This window comes from Panthera pardus, unplaced genomic scaffold (assembly GCF_024362965.1).
Source record: "Panthera pardus isolate Hobbes unplaced genomic scaffold, ASM2436296v1 HiC_scaffold_17, whole genome shotgun sequence".
Taxonomy (NCBI): Eukaryota; Metazoa; Chordata; class Mammalia; order Carnivora; family Felidae; genus Panthera; species Panthera pardus.
Genome location: NW_026526732.1, coordinates 150,413,350 through 150,431,804, shown reverse-complemented (window position 1 = coordinate 150,431,804; position 18,455 = coordinate 150,413,350). Strand labels below are relative to the sequence as shown.

Genomic DNA, 18,455 nt, shown 5'->3' with positions numbered 1-18,455 from the left:
AAAAATTGTCTGACCTACCCTATGACCCAGCAATAGCACTGCTAGGAATTTACCCAAGGGATACAGGAGTACTGATGCATAGGGGCACTTGTACCCCAATGTTTATAGCAGCACTTTCAACAATAGCTAAATTATGGAAAGAGCCTAAATGTCCATCAACTGATGAATGGATAAAAAAATTGTGGTTTATATACACAATGGAGTTCTACGTGGCAATGAGAAAGAATGAAATATGGCCTTTTGTAGCAACATGGATGGAACTGGAGAGTGTGATGCTAAGTGAAACAAGCCATACAGAGAAAGACAGATACCATATGGTTTCACTCTTATGTGGATCCTGAGAAACTTAACAGAAACCCATGGGGGAGGGGAAGGAAAAAAAAAAGAGGTTAGAGTGGAAGAGAGCCAAAGCATAAGAGACTCTTAAAACTGAGAACAAACTGAGGGTTGATGGGGAGTGGGAGGGAGGGGAGGGTGGGTGATGGGTATTGAGGAGGGCACCTTTTGGGATGAGCACTGGGTGTTGTATGGAAACCAATTTGACAATAAACTTCATATATTGAAAAAAAAATTGCCTGAAAATTGTATACATCCTTGAAGGAAGATATTTACTACCATTTAAAAAAAATTTTTTTTTAACATTTATTTATTTTTGAGACAGAGAGAGACAGAGCATGAACAGGGGAGGGTCAGAGAGAGGGAGACACAGAATCCGAAACAGGCTCCAGGCTCCGAGCTGTCAGCACAGAGCCCGACGGACCGCGAGATCTTGACCTGAGCCGAAGTCGGCCGCCCAACCCACTGAGCCACCCAGGCGCCCCTATTTACTACCATTTTATTTTATTTTATTTATTTATTTATTTATTTATTTATTTAATTTTTTTTTTAAACGTTTATTTATTTTTGAGACAGAGAGAGACAGAGCATGAACAGGGGAGGGGCAGAGAGAGAGGGAGACACAGAATCTGAAACAGGCTCCAGGCTCTGAGCTGTCAGCACAGAGCCCCATGCCGGGCTGGAACCCACTGAAATCATGACCTGAGCTGAAGTCGGGCACTTAACTGAGCCACCCAGGCACCCCATTCTCTTTTTATTTATTTGTGTGTGTGTGTGTGTGTGTGTGTGTGTGTGTGTGTATATATATATATATATATATTTATGTTTGTTTATTTTTGAGAGAGACAGAGACAGAATGCGAGTGGGTTAGGGTCAGAGAGAGAAGAGACACAGAATCTGAAGCAGGCTCTAGGCTCCAAACTGTCAGCACCAGAGCCCGGCGCGGGGCTCGAACTCACAAGCTGTGAGATCATGACCTGAGAGGAAGTCGGATGCCCAACCGAATGAGCCACCCAGGCGCCCCTTCTTTTTATTTTTTAAATAATATTTTTAAGCTTATTTATTGATTTTGAGAGAGTGTGCAAGCAGGGTAGGGGCAGAGGGCAGGGCGGAGTGGGGTGGGAGGTGGGGGGAGGGGAGAGAGAGAATCCTAAGCAGGCTCCATGCCGTCAGCACAGAGCCTGATGCAAGGCTCCCACTCACCAACCCTGAGCTGAAATCAAGAGTCAATGATTAACAGACTGAGTCACTCAGGTGCCCACTTTATTTTCTTTTTGAATACCTTATCTTATACATATTTGTCTTTCATTCATTAAAAGGTAAATTAAGGGCATGATTACTCAACAAATGCAATCTGTTTGGTCTAGAAAATGGACCAAATGTTGGTTTAAGCAGGAAAGCCCAATCTACAAGACTTTTTGGTGGTTAGATACCACCCTTGTAGCTTTAGCAATCTCAGTACGCCCTCTAGTGTCCATATGGCTCAAGGTCCCAGTGAGATTAGAAAATAAATCACTTTGGTGGTTCCAGTCCGGGACATCCGTTTTTGTTTTTGTTTTTATTTTTTTCTTCCTTTTTTTTTTTAAATGTTTTATTTATTTTGAGAGAGAGAGAGCGCGCGCACAGGCGAGCTGGGGAGGGGCAGAGAGAGAATCCCAAGCAGGTTAGAGAGAATCCTAAGTAAGCTCCACCCTGTCAGGGTGGGGCTGGAAGCATGGCTCCATCTCATGAACGTGTGAGATCATTTTGATATCTTTTTGAACCTTTGATTATGTAGAAGTATGAGTTTAATTCTGCATAGTTGTGAGTTTCCCAAACTTATTTCAGTTATTGATTGGTTTTTAGTATCATGCCCCTGTGGTAAGAGAACATATTTTGTTACTATTTTTACCCTTTTAAATTCACTGAGGTTGGTTTATCTTCAAGAAAGCTCCATGTGCCTTTGAAAAGAATGTATATTCTGTTGATGGCTGGAGTGTTCTATAAATATCAAATTTCTACTGTTGGTTTATAGTATGGGGAAGTCTTCTTTATCTTTATTTATCTCTGCATAGTTGTTCTTTCCATTATCAAAAGTGATATATTTAAGTTTACTACATCGTTGTATTGTCATTTCTCTCTCAGTTTCTGTCAGTTTTGGTTTCATGTATTCGGTGCTGAGTCATTAGGTGGATATATGATTAGAACTGTTTATCTTTATCTTTATTGTTTATTGTTTCATCTTTATGGTGATTTGACTCTTTAAAAATTTTTATTTATTTTTGAGAGAGAGAGCTAGAGCAGGGAGAGGCAGAGAAGGGAGGAACAGAGGATCAAAGTGGGCTCCAGCTGACTGGCTTCTCTGAAGCCACCGCAGGGGTGGGGGTGGGGTGGGGGGACTCGAACCCACACTGAGATCATGACCTGAGCCAAAGTTGGATGCTCAACTGACTGAGTCACCCAGGCACCTCTTTCTTTTTTCAAAAAAAAAAAAAAAAAAAAATTTTTTTTTAATAAATTTTAAATAAATAAAATTTTAAAAAATTTATTTTTTTCAGGGACATCTGGGTGGCTCAGTTGGTTAATCGTCTGACTTTTGATTTCAGCTCAGGTCATGATCTCATGGTTTGTGACACAGCCCGATGTTGGGCTCTGCTTGGTATCCTGTACATACCTGTCTCTCTGCCTTACCCCTGCTCAGGCTCTCTCTCTCAAAAATAAACTTAAAAAAAAAAAAAAGATGTTAAAAAGATTTCTTTTTTAAGAATGCAATTAAATTTAATATTTTATTTTATTTTTAAAGTAAGCCACATGCCAAATGTGGGACTGAAACTCATGATCAAGAGTCACCTGCTGCCCCAAAACTTATTTTTTATAATTTTTGGGGTCATCACCAATCCAGGACAGTTATAAACTAAACTAATGACACGAACTTATTTTGGTGCAATGGCCAATGGTAAAGCAAATTTGGACTATCGATCACGGAAAGTTTAGTCTGTGACTGCAAAATTTTTGAAATTGTCTGCTCACTTTTTGCTGGCTCAAAGGCAAATTTCCTTAGAATACTCTGGTACTTGAACATATTTTTAAAAAAGTGAATATGGTTTATTCAGATAACTTTTTTAGACCTAATGTATTTTTTAATATTTATTTATGTTTGAGAGACAGTGCAAGCCGCGGAGGGACAGAGATAGAGGCGGACAAAGGCAGGCTCTGCACTGATAGCAGTGAGTTCCACAAGGGGCTTAAATTCACAAACCAGGAGATTATGACCTGAGCTGAAGTTGTCGTTGGACTCTCAAGGACTGAGCCACCCAGGCATCCAGGAGCCCTGTAAGATAGAGCAGATTTTGATGTTTCACCCTATTCTGAGGCTATGAACCTATTTCCCAGATGTTCAGGGAGAGGATGTCTTTCATGCTCCTCACATGAATAAGCTCTGGGCATCATTTCCTGTCTATGAAGGTTATGGACCCGAGAAGCCAAGCTAAGATTTTCTAGATTTGAAAAATGCCCTAAGGATCAGATCAATTTTCTCTTTGGTCTATCGCCCACATTTATAGTTTGGCTTAAATGATTATTCTCTTGATTATTCTACTATACTCTTAAGATACTTATACTTTTTCTATCATTTTTAGTTGTTTTTAGGGGAAGAGGTGGCCTTAAAACTTAGTCTTCCTTGTTATTGGAAATGGCGTCCCAATGAACTATTTCTTCACTTCTGCTATTTATCTGGCACCAGAGTAGGTGCTAGTGTATAATTCCACGTAACCCGATGGTGATCTGTGTCTTCTGTGAGCCAGCACTGGTCTGTGAATGTGCATCAGCCCACAAACAGATACAGACAGAAATTGAAAGTGAGGCCTTATCCTGTCTCATACTGGTAATCAACAAGACAAAAACAAGTTGTATACCAAGTCATTGGATCTGCTAAAGATGGTTTGATTATTGGCTGTTCGTGGGCCAGAGGTGGAGAAGCACGGTGTCTAAAGTGGAATAAGTTTTTAGACTTTTGTGGAGGTCACATAAAAACTGATAAAATTGTGGATACTCCCTCCAGAAATATGGCCATGTACAAAGATATATAAAATGTCAATATAGGGGCGCCTGGGTGGCTCAGTCAATTGAGCGACTGACTTCAGCTCAGGTCATGATCTCACGGTTCGTGGGTTTGAGCCCTGCATCAGGCTCTGTGCTGACAGCTCAGAGCCTGGAGCCTGCTTGGGATTCTGTGTCTCCTTCTCTCTCTGCCCCTCCCCCACTCGTGCTCTGTCTCTCTCTGTCTCAGAAATAAACACTAAAAATATTTTTAAAAAGTCAATATATATACACAGATCATCTCAAGTGTTACAGATTTTGATTATTTTTTTAAAATCCTAGGAAGAGACAAAGGCTGGAGAAGACATTTTGAACAATCACTTTATCACCTGACAATGCTACTCTGCTTATTTGTGAATAGAACTGGAGTAGACAAAAGCTGGATCCCATAACAACTATCAAGGGAAAAAGCTGAAAGATGCCATTTATTAGTCACTCCTTCATCCAAGTCACTCCTTCATCCAGGCCAACTTGAGCAGTCCTAGCCTCAGGGTCCAGTGTCTCATGTCAGGGGACTCAGTGATGTGAAAAGTGGCATCTATACCCAGCAGCAGGACACTCATTGTATAGGGGCCTCACCTTGGGTCCACTGTGGATTCTGTTCCTGTGTGTGTAGACTCAAGCCTGTTCTGTGACTTTCCTTGAAATAAAACATGGCCCCGTGTTCTCTCTCTCTCATCTGTAAGTCTCTGTAACTGTACATATGTATAATAAAGAGTCAGAAATCAATGTAGGGAGTAGTTATAGAGGAGCAAGACTTCACAGAAATTTTTTCCCAGATTTATGGAGATATAATTGACATATACCATTGTGTAAGTTTAAGGTACAAGCTTTTGTTTTGACACATGTCTATACTGCAAAATGATTACCATCACAGTATTGACCTGCATCATATCACACAGTTACCATTCCCTTTTGTGTGGGGCAAACATTTAAGATCTACACTCTTGTTATCTCAGAGATTTTATGTTGAGCTGATAACCACTTCCCCCATCTGCCACCTGGCTGTGCCCTATGAAGAGAAAATGTGTATGTCCCAGCATGTCTTCCATTTTTCTTCTTACAAAAAAAACCAATTCAAATATGTGTATAAGATACTTTCCCACAATGAAAATTAATGCATTAGGAAATGCTACAAAGTCCAACCTTAAATATATCCAGAACCTCATCACTTCCTATGATTTTTCCCTCCTCACACCCCAGATGTACAGCTGACATCCCCCTCCTGGACACTGCACTAGTTTCCTACACTTTTCCCCACTGGTCACTGGATCGTCACCTCTCAATTCTGTGCAAGAGCACACAGATGCTTCTAAAGAGATGTGAATCACATTTATCTGTCCATTCTTTTAACTCCACGTTTCACACAGAGAAATCTCAACCCCCTTCTAATATCCTAAGGTCTACACATCTGACTGCGTTTCACATGCTCTCTGCTCCAGCCACAGTGGCCTCTCACCCTTCCTTGAACAAGGACACGCTCCTGCCCTAGTGCGTGTGCCTGGAGGTTCCCCTGCCTGGAAAGAACTCCCTGAGACATGCTCTTCAACAATTCCTTGTGTCCCGCACATCTCTCAGAGGTCAGCTTCCCAGTGAGGCTCCCTCTGATAGTAAAGTAGCCACCTTCCCTGTCCCCACACAGGAAACTCTCTGGGTCACCTTCCTCAAAGCACCTACCAATTTAAACATGTCCCTTATTTACCACATTTATACAATATATGGTTGAATCTGAATTACACTGGTTTTGACTGTGTACATCCACCAATATGTGGAATTGTTTTTTACAGTATCGTCAAATGAGTGTTTTCCTTATGGTTTCTTAGTATTTTCTAGCTTAATTTATGAGTATAGTATATAATACATGTAACCTACAAAATATGTGTTAAAGAATTGTTTATGTTATCAAAAGGCTTCTAGTCAACAGTAGGCTATTAGTACTTAAGTTCTAGGGGAGTCAAAAGTTATACTTGGACTTGAGACTGCACAGTGAGGTTATTGCCCTCAATCCCCACATTGTTCCAGGGTCAAGTGGAGTCTGCCCCACTAGAACATATTCTCCACAAGACCAGCACATTTGCCTCTTCTTAGTCACTGAGGTGTCCTAGATGAAAAAATAGTGGGTCCTTCACGTGGTACACGACATTATCAGTGGAACGACTGGTCAGCGGAGAGGACCTCCGTCTTCTGGATGAGCCTCAGGCACAGCCGGTCCGTGGCAGCTCCCGCACAAAGTGCCCCCACCTCACCATCAGTGCCGCCTCTACTTTCCCCCAGGGCTGCTCCCCCCTCCCTCTTTCTGCTCAGCTCCCCCGTCCCACAGAGTTTCCCCTGCACAGCACAGCACACAGTTATAGTCCTGTCTTCAGAGTCACTGTACTTAGGCTCCATGGGGCCCTTTCTCCAACTAAATAGAAATCTACATTAGACCCTGCTTTATAAATCCATGAATGTAGATGGGAACCAGCACCAGTATCATTAGAACTAAGGACAGGAAGAGGGGGCAGAGAGGCAGGGAAGGTAGAAACTAACTGAAGTTGAACAAGGATGAGAAACTCCCAGATTCCCCTCTGTCTACCTCAGGATGTAAAGAATAATCCGGAAGACAACTCTAGAGGGAGGAGATGGATGAATCTGAAAATTCATGTCTCCAAACCACAGAGACTCCTGTGTGCAGGGCCCACCTAGGCCTGCAGAACGACAGCCCAAAGGACTCCTGGTGCTGTAACCACTGGGGTCATCTGGGGAGAAGGAGACAGGAACTCGGACACACGAGCAAGAACAGGCCTGATGCTCCATAGAAACAAGGGAAAAAAAAACACCCAAAAGATGGGCCTGAGGTCACAACCCAGGATGGAGCCTGCTGACCCAGTCACAGGAAGCTCTTGCTCCACAAGATCCTGGTGACAGGTGACGTCCACATCCCTGTGGTAACGGTCCTGGTGAGACAAGGTTCCACAGAAGGGACAAGGACAAGGAGCAGAGACATGACCCAGCTGAGGAGGGAGCTCGACACACCAAGGATGCACTGAGCACACCGACTGGACACAGGCCCCGTCCACACTCGGCTCCTCCAGCCCTCTCCTGTCCCCACCTGCAACAGACACGGCACAGGAAACAGCGGGTTCTGGGAGGTTCTCAGGGCTTTCATTTATTTTGTTGCAACTTTACAAATCTTTTCTTTTATTAATTCATCAATCCCACATACCCAGAATTACAAAATACCAATTCATATCTGGATTCTCATTTTCAATAGGAAAGTAAGGCGTCAGTACTCAGCCCAACATGAAAAAAAGACAAGGATGGAGATGGTCCAGCCCTGCCTCTAGTGAAACAGGAAAGCAGGTCAGAAAGGGAACACGAATCAGTACAGGTCATGGTGGGCGGGGGGGCCAGTCTCCTGCGTCCTCACAATATGCTAATAGGAACGCAGACACATTCTGACACCATTTGCAGAAAGAGAAGTCCAGAGCTCTTGTAACCAAGTGAGAGTGTGAAGAGATCCTGCATTGCTCAGTCCTCCACAGTCAGCTGGCCTCCCACTGTGACAATAAATAATCATGAACACATTTAGGTCACATAAATGCCACATTCTCAACAGCCTCCCATATGCTCAAAGTGCTCCTAGTGCCCCCACTCCTCCCCTGTTCAGGCCTTCTGGAGTCTTACTTTTAGGAGCTGCGGGAGACACATCAGAACCCTGGGCACTGTCATTGCCTGGGGTGGAATAAACAGGACGTGATCAGAGCCCTAGGAGATGAGACTAAATGAGGAGCTATGGAGGAAGTGGTGAGCTTCCCACAGAGTCCTGTCTACACTATCCCAGGGTTTCAGGAATCACCCCCTCCATACTTACGTGCAGCGTGAGAGTAGCTCGGTCCTTTTCCTCCTGTGGGAAGAAAATATCATGTTAGAGACTTGGGACAGCTGGGCCATGAGATCCTAGAGCAACCTCCTAGTCCTGGTCCAAAATGAAGCTTCCAGAGTTCTGACTAAACACCCAGGGCAGGATTGGGACACATGAAGAAAGAGTTGTGGGGTCACAGGACCACCTGACTTGCTGGAGGTCTGTCCTGAACAGGGACCTTCCTCTCTGTCCTGTCACTGCTAGGAATCAGGTCCCCATCAGCAGAACTACCAAGTGAAAATCTGTCCTTCATTTTCCAAGTGCTTTGCTACAGAGTGAATGTTAGTAATGGCTCCAGAGTGGGCAGCTACATGTGTGTGGATGGTACTTCCCAGGAACAAGGCAGGACAATGTGCTACCTACGAAACTCCCCAAGGGGACTAGAGACCCAGATCCCCCCACTCTGTTCCTGAGAACTTCTTCCTCCAGATCACAGCTCCAACCACCACAGTGACCACAAGGACAGCCACACCAGCAATGATGCCCAGGATGGGGATGGAGGGCAGAGAGGATGGCTCTGGAAAGGGAAGGAAGGTGAGGGGCTCAGACCTCTGGCTTCAGTCCTGACTCTGAAATTTCCAGAAGGGCCCTGCTTTCCCTGACACGGGGCTCTACCCCCAACCCTCCTTACCCCATCTCAAGGTGATGGGCTCGGGCAGCCCCTCGTGCTGCACATGGCACGTGTATCTCTGCTCCTCTCCAGAAGGCACCACCACAGCCGCCCACTTCTGGAAGGTTCCATCTCCCGCAGGCCTGGTGTCCACAAGCTCTGTGTCCTGGGTGTGGTCCTGCCCATCACGCTGCCAGGTCAGGGTGATCTCCGCAGGGTAGAAGCCCAGAGCCCAGCACCTCAGGGCCACCTCACGGTCAGAGATGGGGTGGCGGGTCACCCGTGTTTTGGGAGATTCTGAGGAAGAAGAAACAGAGAATCCACACTGTGGTTTAGCTTTATGGGCCACTGAAACTGCATCCACGTGACCATCCTGAGGTGGACAGGACAACTGGTCTGGATGGAAGAAGCACAAAACCCAGACAGCAGTCTAGCCTTTGGGATCTCCTGATTCTTGTTAAGTTCTGGAATCAGGGAGAGAACCCAGGTAGGAGGCTGCAGGTCCAAGGGGGGAACACACTGTGGTCCTGAGTGTGGTGGAGGGTGAATGACTCAGAAAACCCGGAGTCAGATCTCCAAAGATGTTCTCAGGGAGAAAAAGGCCTTGAGAGGGAAGGTCAGGGTTCATAAGGTGGCTGCCAGGGTCAGAGGGAACTGCTGATGGGTTATTTCAGGGATGGTCTCAACCTGGATCCCAGGGGGAGACTGGATTCCTCACTGCCCTTTAGAGAAAAGCGCCCTCTAGGGGAGTTACTCTCTAGTAGAAGTATGAACACCGAGGCGGATCTCCCTCTTCCCACCCGGGGAGGGGCGCTGTTCTGACACTGAGTCCATTTTTCCTTTCTCGTGGGAAGCCAGCCCCAGTGTAAGGGAGATTGGGGAGGCCCCGCGGACCTGTACCTGCGCGAAGCAGCGTCTCCTTCCCCATCTCCAGGTACCTGCGGAGCCAATCCAAGCACATGCCCTCCGCGTAGTTCCCGGTCTTCCGCCACACCGACCACCTCCCACTTGCGGCGGATGATCTGCGCCGCGGTGTCCGCCGCGGTCCAGGAGCGCAGGTCCTCGTTCAGGGCAATGTAATCCTCGCCGTCGTAGGCCAACTGACTGTACCCGCGGAGGAAGCACCCATCTGGCCCCACGTCACAGCCATACATATCCTGTAAGGTGTGAGACCCTGGTTCCCACCCCGCCCCCGCAGTCAGACCCGCCAACGGAGCCCTGACCCCGCGGTCAGCCCCCAGACCTTCCCAGTCCCAACAGGCAAGCGACTGTGTCCAAACCGAAAGTGAAACCGCTTAAAAGCTCCCGCGGGCTCTTCCCGGGTTGAGGGACTGCCATGCCGGGGGCGGGCCGCGGTTTCCCGCAGACTTCGGGTAGCGCTCGGACCCAGACTTGGGGCGACCCCGGCCCATCAGTGGGGATGGGGGTCATGATCCGGGCCAGCTCACCGGACTCGCTCTGGTTGTAGTAGCCGAGGGCAGTCTGCAGGCTCACTCGGAAAATCTGTGCTGTCTCCTTGACCCTCCGCGTCTCCCGGTCCCAGTACACTGGCCCCTCCTGCTCCAACCACTGCGCCCGCGGCTCTACCCTCGGACTTGGGGCATCGCTGTCGAACCGCACGAACTGCTTGTCGTCTACGTAGCCGACTTCCAAGTAGCGGGGCTCCCCGCGGCCGGGTCGGGACACGACGGTGGAGAAATACCTGAGGGAGTGGGAGCCTGAGGGCGTGGAGGGGCTGAGACCCCGCCCGACCCTCCTCCCGGCGCGGGGCCGGGTCCTTGGTGGAGGTGGCCGGGAGGGCAGGACGAGGGGGACCCGAGTCGGGGAGAGCAGGGCAGAGTGGGAGAGGGATGGGGAGGACAGGCCAGGGCGGGGACGGGTGGGGGTCTGGGGTGGGAGCGGAGGACAGGCACCTCCCCCCGGGGTCCTACGTCCTCGCCAGGCGGTCCCCTTGCCCCTGAGTCCCTTTCCATCAGACCCCGCACTCACCCGCCCAGGTCTGGGTCATGGCCAGGGCCTCCGACAGCAGCAGGAGGAGGGTTCGGGGCATAATGACCCGCTTCTTCAGGGTCTGGAGAGAATGATTAGCAGTTGGTAGCGGGGTCGGGTGCGGAGACTTGGTAACAGGGGAACTTGAGGTGCCGCTGATTGGCTTCCCCGGAAACCCGACACTAATAGGAGTGTGAACTGAGTTGCGTCATCAGTATCCAGGCGGAAATACCTGACAATGATTGTAGAAAGAGAAGTGGAGGGGCGCCTGGGTGGCTTGGTCGGTTGAGCGTCTGACTTTGGCTCAGGTCGTGAGTCGGTCTGTGAGTTTGAGCCCCACCTCGGGCTCTGTGCTGACAGCTCAGAGCCTGGAGCCTGTTTCGGATTCTGTGTCTCCCTCTCTCTCTCTGCCCCTCCCCTGTTCATGCTCTGTCTCTCTCTGTCTCAAAAATAAATAAACGTTAAAAAAATAAAAAAAAAAAAAGAAAGAGAAGTGGAGATTGGGACCCCTCAACACAACCCTGGAACCTGAGTCCTTGAGAGCCAGCCCCAGGGACCAGGGACTGCCCAGACCCTCTCACCTCACAGAGCGCTCTTTGTCACAATCTCTCCCTGAGTCGTGGCCCAGGAGCTGTGTGAGTCAGTGATTCTCCCAACATTTTGTTCTCAGGTTATCTACACAGTCTTACAAATTACTGAGGATCCCAAACAGTCTTACAAATTACTGAGGATCCCAAGGATAATTTTGTGTCTGTGGATTATATCTATCAATATTTACCATAATAGGAATAAAACAGGTTTAAAAATTTATTAATTCATTTATGGTCATATTAATAACCCATGGCATGAAAACAGAAATACTGTTTTTATGAAAAAGAACCATTTCCCCAAATAAACAGGGTAGTGAGAAGACTGGATTTTGTTATATTTTCCATTTTTGCAAATCTCTTTCTTGTCTGTCTAATTAGAAGACCACTGGATGTTCAAATTTGCTTCTGCATTTATTGTGTTGTTTTGGTTGAAATATATGAAGTAATTTACAACCCTGCAACAATGTAATAATAGTATGTTTCATAACCTTTTCAAATAATTATGAATATTCTTCTTTGATACTATATTAAAACAACACAAATTGTACTTTCTCTAAGGTAATTTGCAAAGTAGAACCTGAAACAGCATCATTGACTGTCTCCTTCTGTGTTACATTAAACCCATAGGCCCATCTGCACATTGAATGGATCTTGTACTAATGCCTGATTGTTTTTTTTTTTTTTTAACGTTTATTTATTTTTGAGACAGAGAGAGACAGAGCATGAACGGGGGAGGGGCAGAGAGAGAGGGAGACACAGAATCGGAAGCAGGCTCCAGGCTCTGAGCCATCAGCCCAGAGCCCGACGCAGGGCTCGAACTCAGGGACCGCGAGATCATGACCTGAGCTGAAGTCGGACGCTTAACCACCCAGGCGCCCCAATGCCTGATTGTTTTAAAGTGTCATTTCACTATGTGATATAGATAGCGTTTGTTAGATTGGAATGGAATTATCAGAACGTCACATTTGTTTTAATATTACCACAAATCCCAACAGAAAAGTTTCTCAGTATGAGAAGCTGTCAGGCTTATTGGTGGATCACAAGTTTTCCAAAATGTTGATTTTCTCTTGAGAGCTTACGTTTTATCAAGGTAACAAGTACTGCCAGCTGTCTCATGTGAGCTGATTTTCATGAAGGGATAGGTTCATGTTCATTTTTAAGAAACTATCTGCCAAATATCCTAGGCTAAATAATCCAAATTTCTGTGTCATTCATTCTTTCAAATAAAAATGGCATTCTGCAAAAGAAAAACAAACACATAAAAAGCATTCCAATTAAGTTCATGGAGATTATTTTCCCTGGGGCTTAGGGATGTAGCAGAAGTGCTATACATCCCAAGTCATCATATAACACATATTTAAAATGTGGATTTAAGGGGCGCCTGGGTGGTTCGGTTGGTTGAGCATCTGACTCTGACTCTGGATATCAGCTTATGTCATGGTCCCAGGGTCCTGGGATCGAATCCCATGTTGAGCTCCGCACTGAGTGTAGAGCCTGCTTAAGATTCTCTCTCCCTAACCTTCTGCCCCTCTCCCCTGCTTACACTCTCATTCTCTCTCTAAAAAAATAAAAAAATAAAGAACATGTGGATTTAAGAATATTTTGGTAAAGATAATAATTTTTAATAGTTCACGGCATTTTTAAAATTTTTTTTTAACGTTTATTTATTTTTGAGACAGAGAGAGACAGAGCATGAACAGGGGAGGGGCAGAGAGAGAGGGAGACACAGAATCTGAAACAGGCTCCAGGCTCTGAGCTGTCAGCACAGAGCCCGACGCGGGGCTTGAACTCACGGACCGTGAGATCATGACCTGAGCCGAAGTCGGACGCTTAACCGACCAAGCCACCTAGGCGCCCCAATACTTCAGGGCATTTTAAAGTGATACTAATATATATATTTAATGGAAGTAAGTAGTGGTGAAGAATAACAACTATTGTAGTTTGGACCCATAACCTCCATTCTGGCTATGTTTTACCTCACCGTGAATGTCAACATAGTAAAAAGGCAAATACTGTCTATGTACTATCATGAAAATAGTTTAAACCCCATGGATTCTGTGAAAGGGCCTCAGTGACTTCTGGTGTTCCACAGACCACACTTTGAGAACTGCTGCTCTGAATAAACCTGGGAGGGTCGCCCAGCTGATCCCCGCCCTGGCCTCTTCTTAGCAGAATCCCTTTCCCTGAGCTGGACTTGGCTCTGATAACTTAGCTCAGAGTTTAGCCCCTGAGGGCACCTGGGACAGAACTCACCTCCTGGAAGTTTGCTGCCAGAGTGTCCTCAGTCTGGGAAGGGAGGTGGAGGGGCCGGTATTTCCTTTTGTAATTGGGAACAGTTTGTGCCTGAAGGCACCAGACCCATGCATGACCGACTTTGATTTTGTGAGATACCACCTTACTATGTATTCGCATCCCAGAGATCTCATGTAGTCTGTAAGAGAAATAATATTGGTCTTCACATTTTACATGTACCTAATGCATCTGACTTGAGGCCCATAAAGCATGCAATGCAGTACCGTCCAATACAACATTCTGTAATGAAGGAATTGTTCTATATCTGCCCTGTCCAGCATGGTGGCCACAAGCTGCATGTGGCTCTTGAGATACAGGTGGCACTTGAAATGGGGCTAGTGTGCTGAACAGTTGCATTTTTAATTATTTCAAAGGAATTTGAATTTAAGTAGCCATATGTGGTTAGTAGCTACTAGTTTTAAAAATTTATTTATTTTGAAGGGGAGAGGGACAGAGAGAGAAGGAGAGAGAGAATCCCAAGCATGCTCTGTGCTGTCAGTGCAGAGTCCCACGTAGGGCTCGATCCAAGAACTGTGGGATAAAGACCTGCGCTGAAATCAAGAATCAGTCGCTTAGCCAACTGAGCCACTCAGGTATCCCTAGTAGTTTCCATTTGGGCAGTACATATCTAGAACGTTCTTGGTTTTCAGAATCCTCCTCAAAATAGATACTATGTGACTCATAGGTTTATGTATACTAAATTTATCTTCGTATGGAAGTCATGGATTTGTCTATGTGTGTTTGAGACATACCCTTGAGAGTTTAATTAATAATGTGTTATAACTGCTAAAGTGTATAGAGATTAACCAAAACGTGATGTATCAAGTCAAATTCACTGTTCAAAAATGCCCATCACTGGAGGTAATTTTAGTTTCTATTACCTTGGGTGACTTGGTGTTTGTGTTAACCTGGTAAACATAAGCAGGCACGTAGGTCTTCACTGAGCCCAAGAGAGAGGATTTATTGAACACAACATATATGAGCTACCTTGTAGGCCCTGCACATACTTGTAAAAATCCTAAAGCAGAAGATGTACCTCTTAGATTCCACCACCTTAGAATCTTTTACCTGTTGCTCTTTTGCCCAAATTCAGACATTTCTCTGTGTTTTCCTTTACCCTTGAAACCCTCTGCTCTTCATTTCTACCAAGGTGAAAATATACATGAAACATTTATAATTGTGGGATGAAGAATTCTGTAAGTGTGGCCCAATGATTTGAAAATCATGATATGAAAATGATAAAGCCAAACAAAATTTCTGCATGTCAAGCACTCACAAAGATTCAAACACATGTCGTGATCAAATTAAAAGACACAGAAACAATTTTGACAGACAAAAGGGTAACATGCTTCAATGTTCTCCAGCCAAAGACCACCAGGAGCAGCTGTGGGCATTCAAGTTGGATCTATTACTTGTTGCACTGAGAAAGAACGCACTCCTTTGGGGCCATGAGGCATCTTAATATGAAGGTGTTGGAACCTATAAGAATATGAGCTTTGGATGGGTGTTTGGGGAAGGGTTTGTGGAAGCTGGGGCGCACTCCTGGCTGCATGTTGTGAGCATGTGTGGGCAATTCTATGCTTGACCATCTGAGTGAATTTCATTTCTAAGCAGGACAGACCAGAGTGATGATAAAGCAGAAGGGTAAAGAAGCAGTGATTGCTCACATTAACCAGCACGAGGAGATGTTGGGTATTTTGTGGGTTGTACAATGCCTGTTTTATCTGTAATTAGACAAAGCAATGTCATGGTTTCAGAGTGTCCTTGTCTGATGTTGATGTTCTTGAGATGACTGGCTCATGTCCCACAGGAATAATATGGCCCAGTGGTGTCATCGGTCAGCTTCTTACCACACTGTGGCCCAGCTGTCAGTGTCAGACCTGTTCCAGATGTGGGGGCTGCTGTTTATTCTCTCTTCCATTCCATATTTTAAAATAACTACAACCCATTTGAAAAATTATTAAAGAATTGGTGTTTCCATTTCTTTCGGTAAATACCCAGGAGTGGAATTATTGGGTGATGCGGCAAATCCCTATGTTGTAAACCTGAAAGTGTGTGTCAACTGTAATCAAATAAAAAAATAAACAGAAAAGAAAAAAGAGAATTAAGAATATTAGAAAACAATTCAGAAGGGAAGAAATGAAACATCAAAAAAATATATTGGTGATAAGTATGCATAAAGAAAAATGAGAATGTGGATAAGAAATGGGAATACAACTTAGAATCTATCAACTTGGCAAAGATGAAGCCAGGTGATGAGAGTGTCCAACAGATGGTCGGGAAAATACACTGTCATAAAGGGTGATGGTAGTAAAAACTGGTATAAAGTTAGAAAAAAAATTTTTTTTAGTGTTTATTTTTGAGTGTGTGTGTGAGAGACAGTGTGTGCAAGCAGGGGATGGGCAGAGGGAGAGAGAAATACAGAATCTGAAGGAAACTCCAGGTTCTGAGCTGTCAGAACAGAGCCTGATGCAGGGCTTGAGCTCATGAGCCATGAGATCATGACCTGAGCTGAAGTCAGACGCTTAACCGACTGAGCCACCCAGGTGCCCCACTGGTATAAAATTTTCAAAGGTTCTTCTGAAAATGTCTCCACAATTTAAATCTGCTTATATTGTAACACAGACATTTTATTTTAGGAGTTTATCTTGAGATAATCATACTTTTTTCAAAAGTATATTTTCAAGGATGTTTCTTGAATTGTGGTTTATAAAGAAAAAGCAGAACTTTAAGTGCTATAATCAATATGATGATGGTATGTATAAATAGTGGAATATGTCTCAGGCATTATCACCATGTGATGTACACAGAGGGTCAAAGTTAATCTTCAAAGTAAACCCAAGAGGCACCTCATAGGGGATCCCTTTGTACAGACACGGAAAGGGAGACTTGGAATAAGGAGGTGGTGGAACCAGGGTTAAGATTTGCTTTTAGAGGCCTATTGATTTGTCTGTCCTTGGATCCCTGTCCATAAGGAGGTGGGTATGACTGTGCACTCCATGCAAGTGAACTGTTACAGTGTTCCAGAATTTTCTGTGATGGGAGGCTGTTTAGCTCAGAATCTAGGAGGACATTAAGTGGCAGTGTGACTTACCTGCTCAAATCAAACTAAAGCCCATCATCCAGTATACATCTTGAGGCCTCCAGTAGCTCAGGATCAGCTGGACTCCAGAGCTACAACAAAGAGCAAGGGTGAGACCCTGGTCATGCAACACCAGCACTGTTATGTGGGAGATGAGCATTTAGCAGAAATGACAGAGATAAATGTAAGTCACTCCTGAAATAAGTGGTGTGTGGAGAAAGGTCATGATATCATGAAAGCGGATGACCAGGAGACCTAACAGGTCCCCTACTGCTAGTATCAATCATATCTACAGTGTGTAAAAGACATATGGATATGAAACAAAAACACGATTATACACAGTGGTATATAACCATAGAATAGGAAAGAGCCCTTGGAAATTAAAAATGTGACCATAGAGGGGTTCCCCTGGGTGGCTTAGTTGATTGAGTGTCTGACTCTTGATTTTGGTTCAGGTCATAATCTTGTGGTTCATGGGTGTGAGACCCGCATCAGGCTCTGAGCTGACAGTGCAGAGTTGGCTTGGGATTCTCTCTCTCTCTCTCCCTCTCTCTCTGCCCCTCCCCCATTCGCGCGCGCTCTCTCTCTCTCAAAATAAATAAATAAACTTAAAAAATGACCATTGAAATGAATAATTTAGTCAATAAAGTGGATGATTACAGTTGTACTTTCCCGTAGTAGTACAGTTGGGAAGGTGATGTCAGCAGGAGAGAAGACCTGTTTGGCTCTCAATCAAGTGACTCCAATAAGTTAATAACAGTAGTTTTAAAAAGAATGGAGAGACGGGGTGCCTGGGTAGCTCAGTTGGTTGAATGACCGACTTCAGCTCAGGTCGTGATCTTGAGGTTCATGAGTTTGAGCCCCGCATCGGGCTCTGTGCTGACAGCTCAGAGCCTGGAGCCTGCTTTAGATTCTGTGTCTCCCTCTCTCTCTGCCTCTCCCCCACTCATGCTCTGTCTCTGTCTTTCAAAAATAAAAAAAAAAAACACACTAAAAAAAAGAATGGAGAGTAGGAAATGATAAAAAACAATTTTAAGAGTATTACTCAGGGCGCCTGGGTGGCTCAGTCGGTTAAGTGTCTGACTTTGGCTCAGGTCATGATCTCACGGTCCGTGAGTTCGAGCCCCACGTCGGGCTCTATGCTGACATCTCAGAGCCTGGATCCTGCTTCCGATTCTGTGTCTCCCTCTCTCTCTGCCCCTCCCCCGCTCATGCTCTGTCTCTCTCCGTCTCAAAAATAAATAAACATTAAAAAAAATTTTTTTAATAAAAAAAAAAAAGAGTATTACTCAGTGTTGACAGGGAAAAACACACATGTTGAAAGACCAAACCAAATTATTATTATTTTTTTTCCTTCCAAGATTTTACTTAAATTCAAGTTAGTTAACATATAGTGTAGTTTTGGTTTCAGGAGTAGAATTTAGTGATTCATCTCTTGCATATAACACTCAGTGCTCATCCCAACAAATGCCCTCCTTATTTCCCATCACCCATTTAGCCCATTCTCCCAACCACCTCCCCTTCAGCAACCATCAGTTTGTTTTCTATAGTTATGAGTATCTTATGGTTTGCCTC

General features: G+C 45.1%; 2 protein-coding genes across 4 annotated transcripts in view; both read right to left on the bottom strand.

The window, feature by feature from the left end:
• The window catches only part of LOC109249533 (class I histocompatibility antigen, Gogo-B*0101 alpha chain-like), a 283,631-nt gene that overhangs the window by 204,999 nt on the left and 60,177 nt on the right, over positions 1-18,455 (bottom strand). The window contains exons 6-8 of one of the 3 annotated variants that reach the window (XM_053905276.1): positions 8,267-8,299; positions 8,080-8,127; positions 7,536-7,952 (exon numbers count right to left, since the gene is read on the bottom strand). In XM_053905276.1, the coding sequence (XP_053761251.1) occupies positions 7,924-7,952; positions 8,080-8,127; positions 8,267-8,299 (110 nt within the window). In that variant the 3' untranslated portion in view covers positions 7,536-7,923. Of the gene's footprint in view, positions 1-7,535; positions 7,953-8,079; positions 8,128-8,262; positions 8,300-18,455 lie in introns of those variants that run through there. The other 2 variants (XM_053905278.1, XM_053905277.1) reach the window with 2 other exon arrangements.
• Positions 8,698-11,008, bottom strand: LOC109249534 (class I histocompatibility antigen, Gogo-C*0203 alpha chain-like). The gene is given in 6 exon segments (XM_053904715.1): positions 8,698-8,834; positions 8,949-9,224; positions 9,828-9,901; positions 9,903-10,101; positions 10,376-10,645; positions 10,917-11,008. Coding segments are annotated over 6 exon segments (1,017 nt in total). The 5' UTR covers positions 10,978-11,008.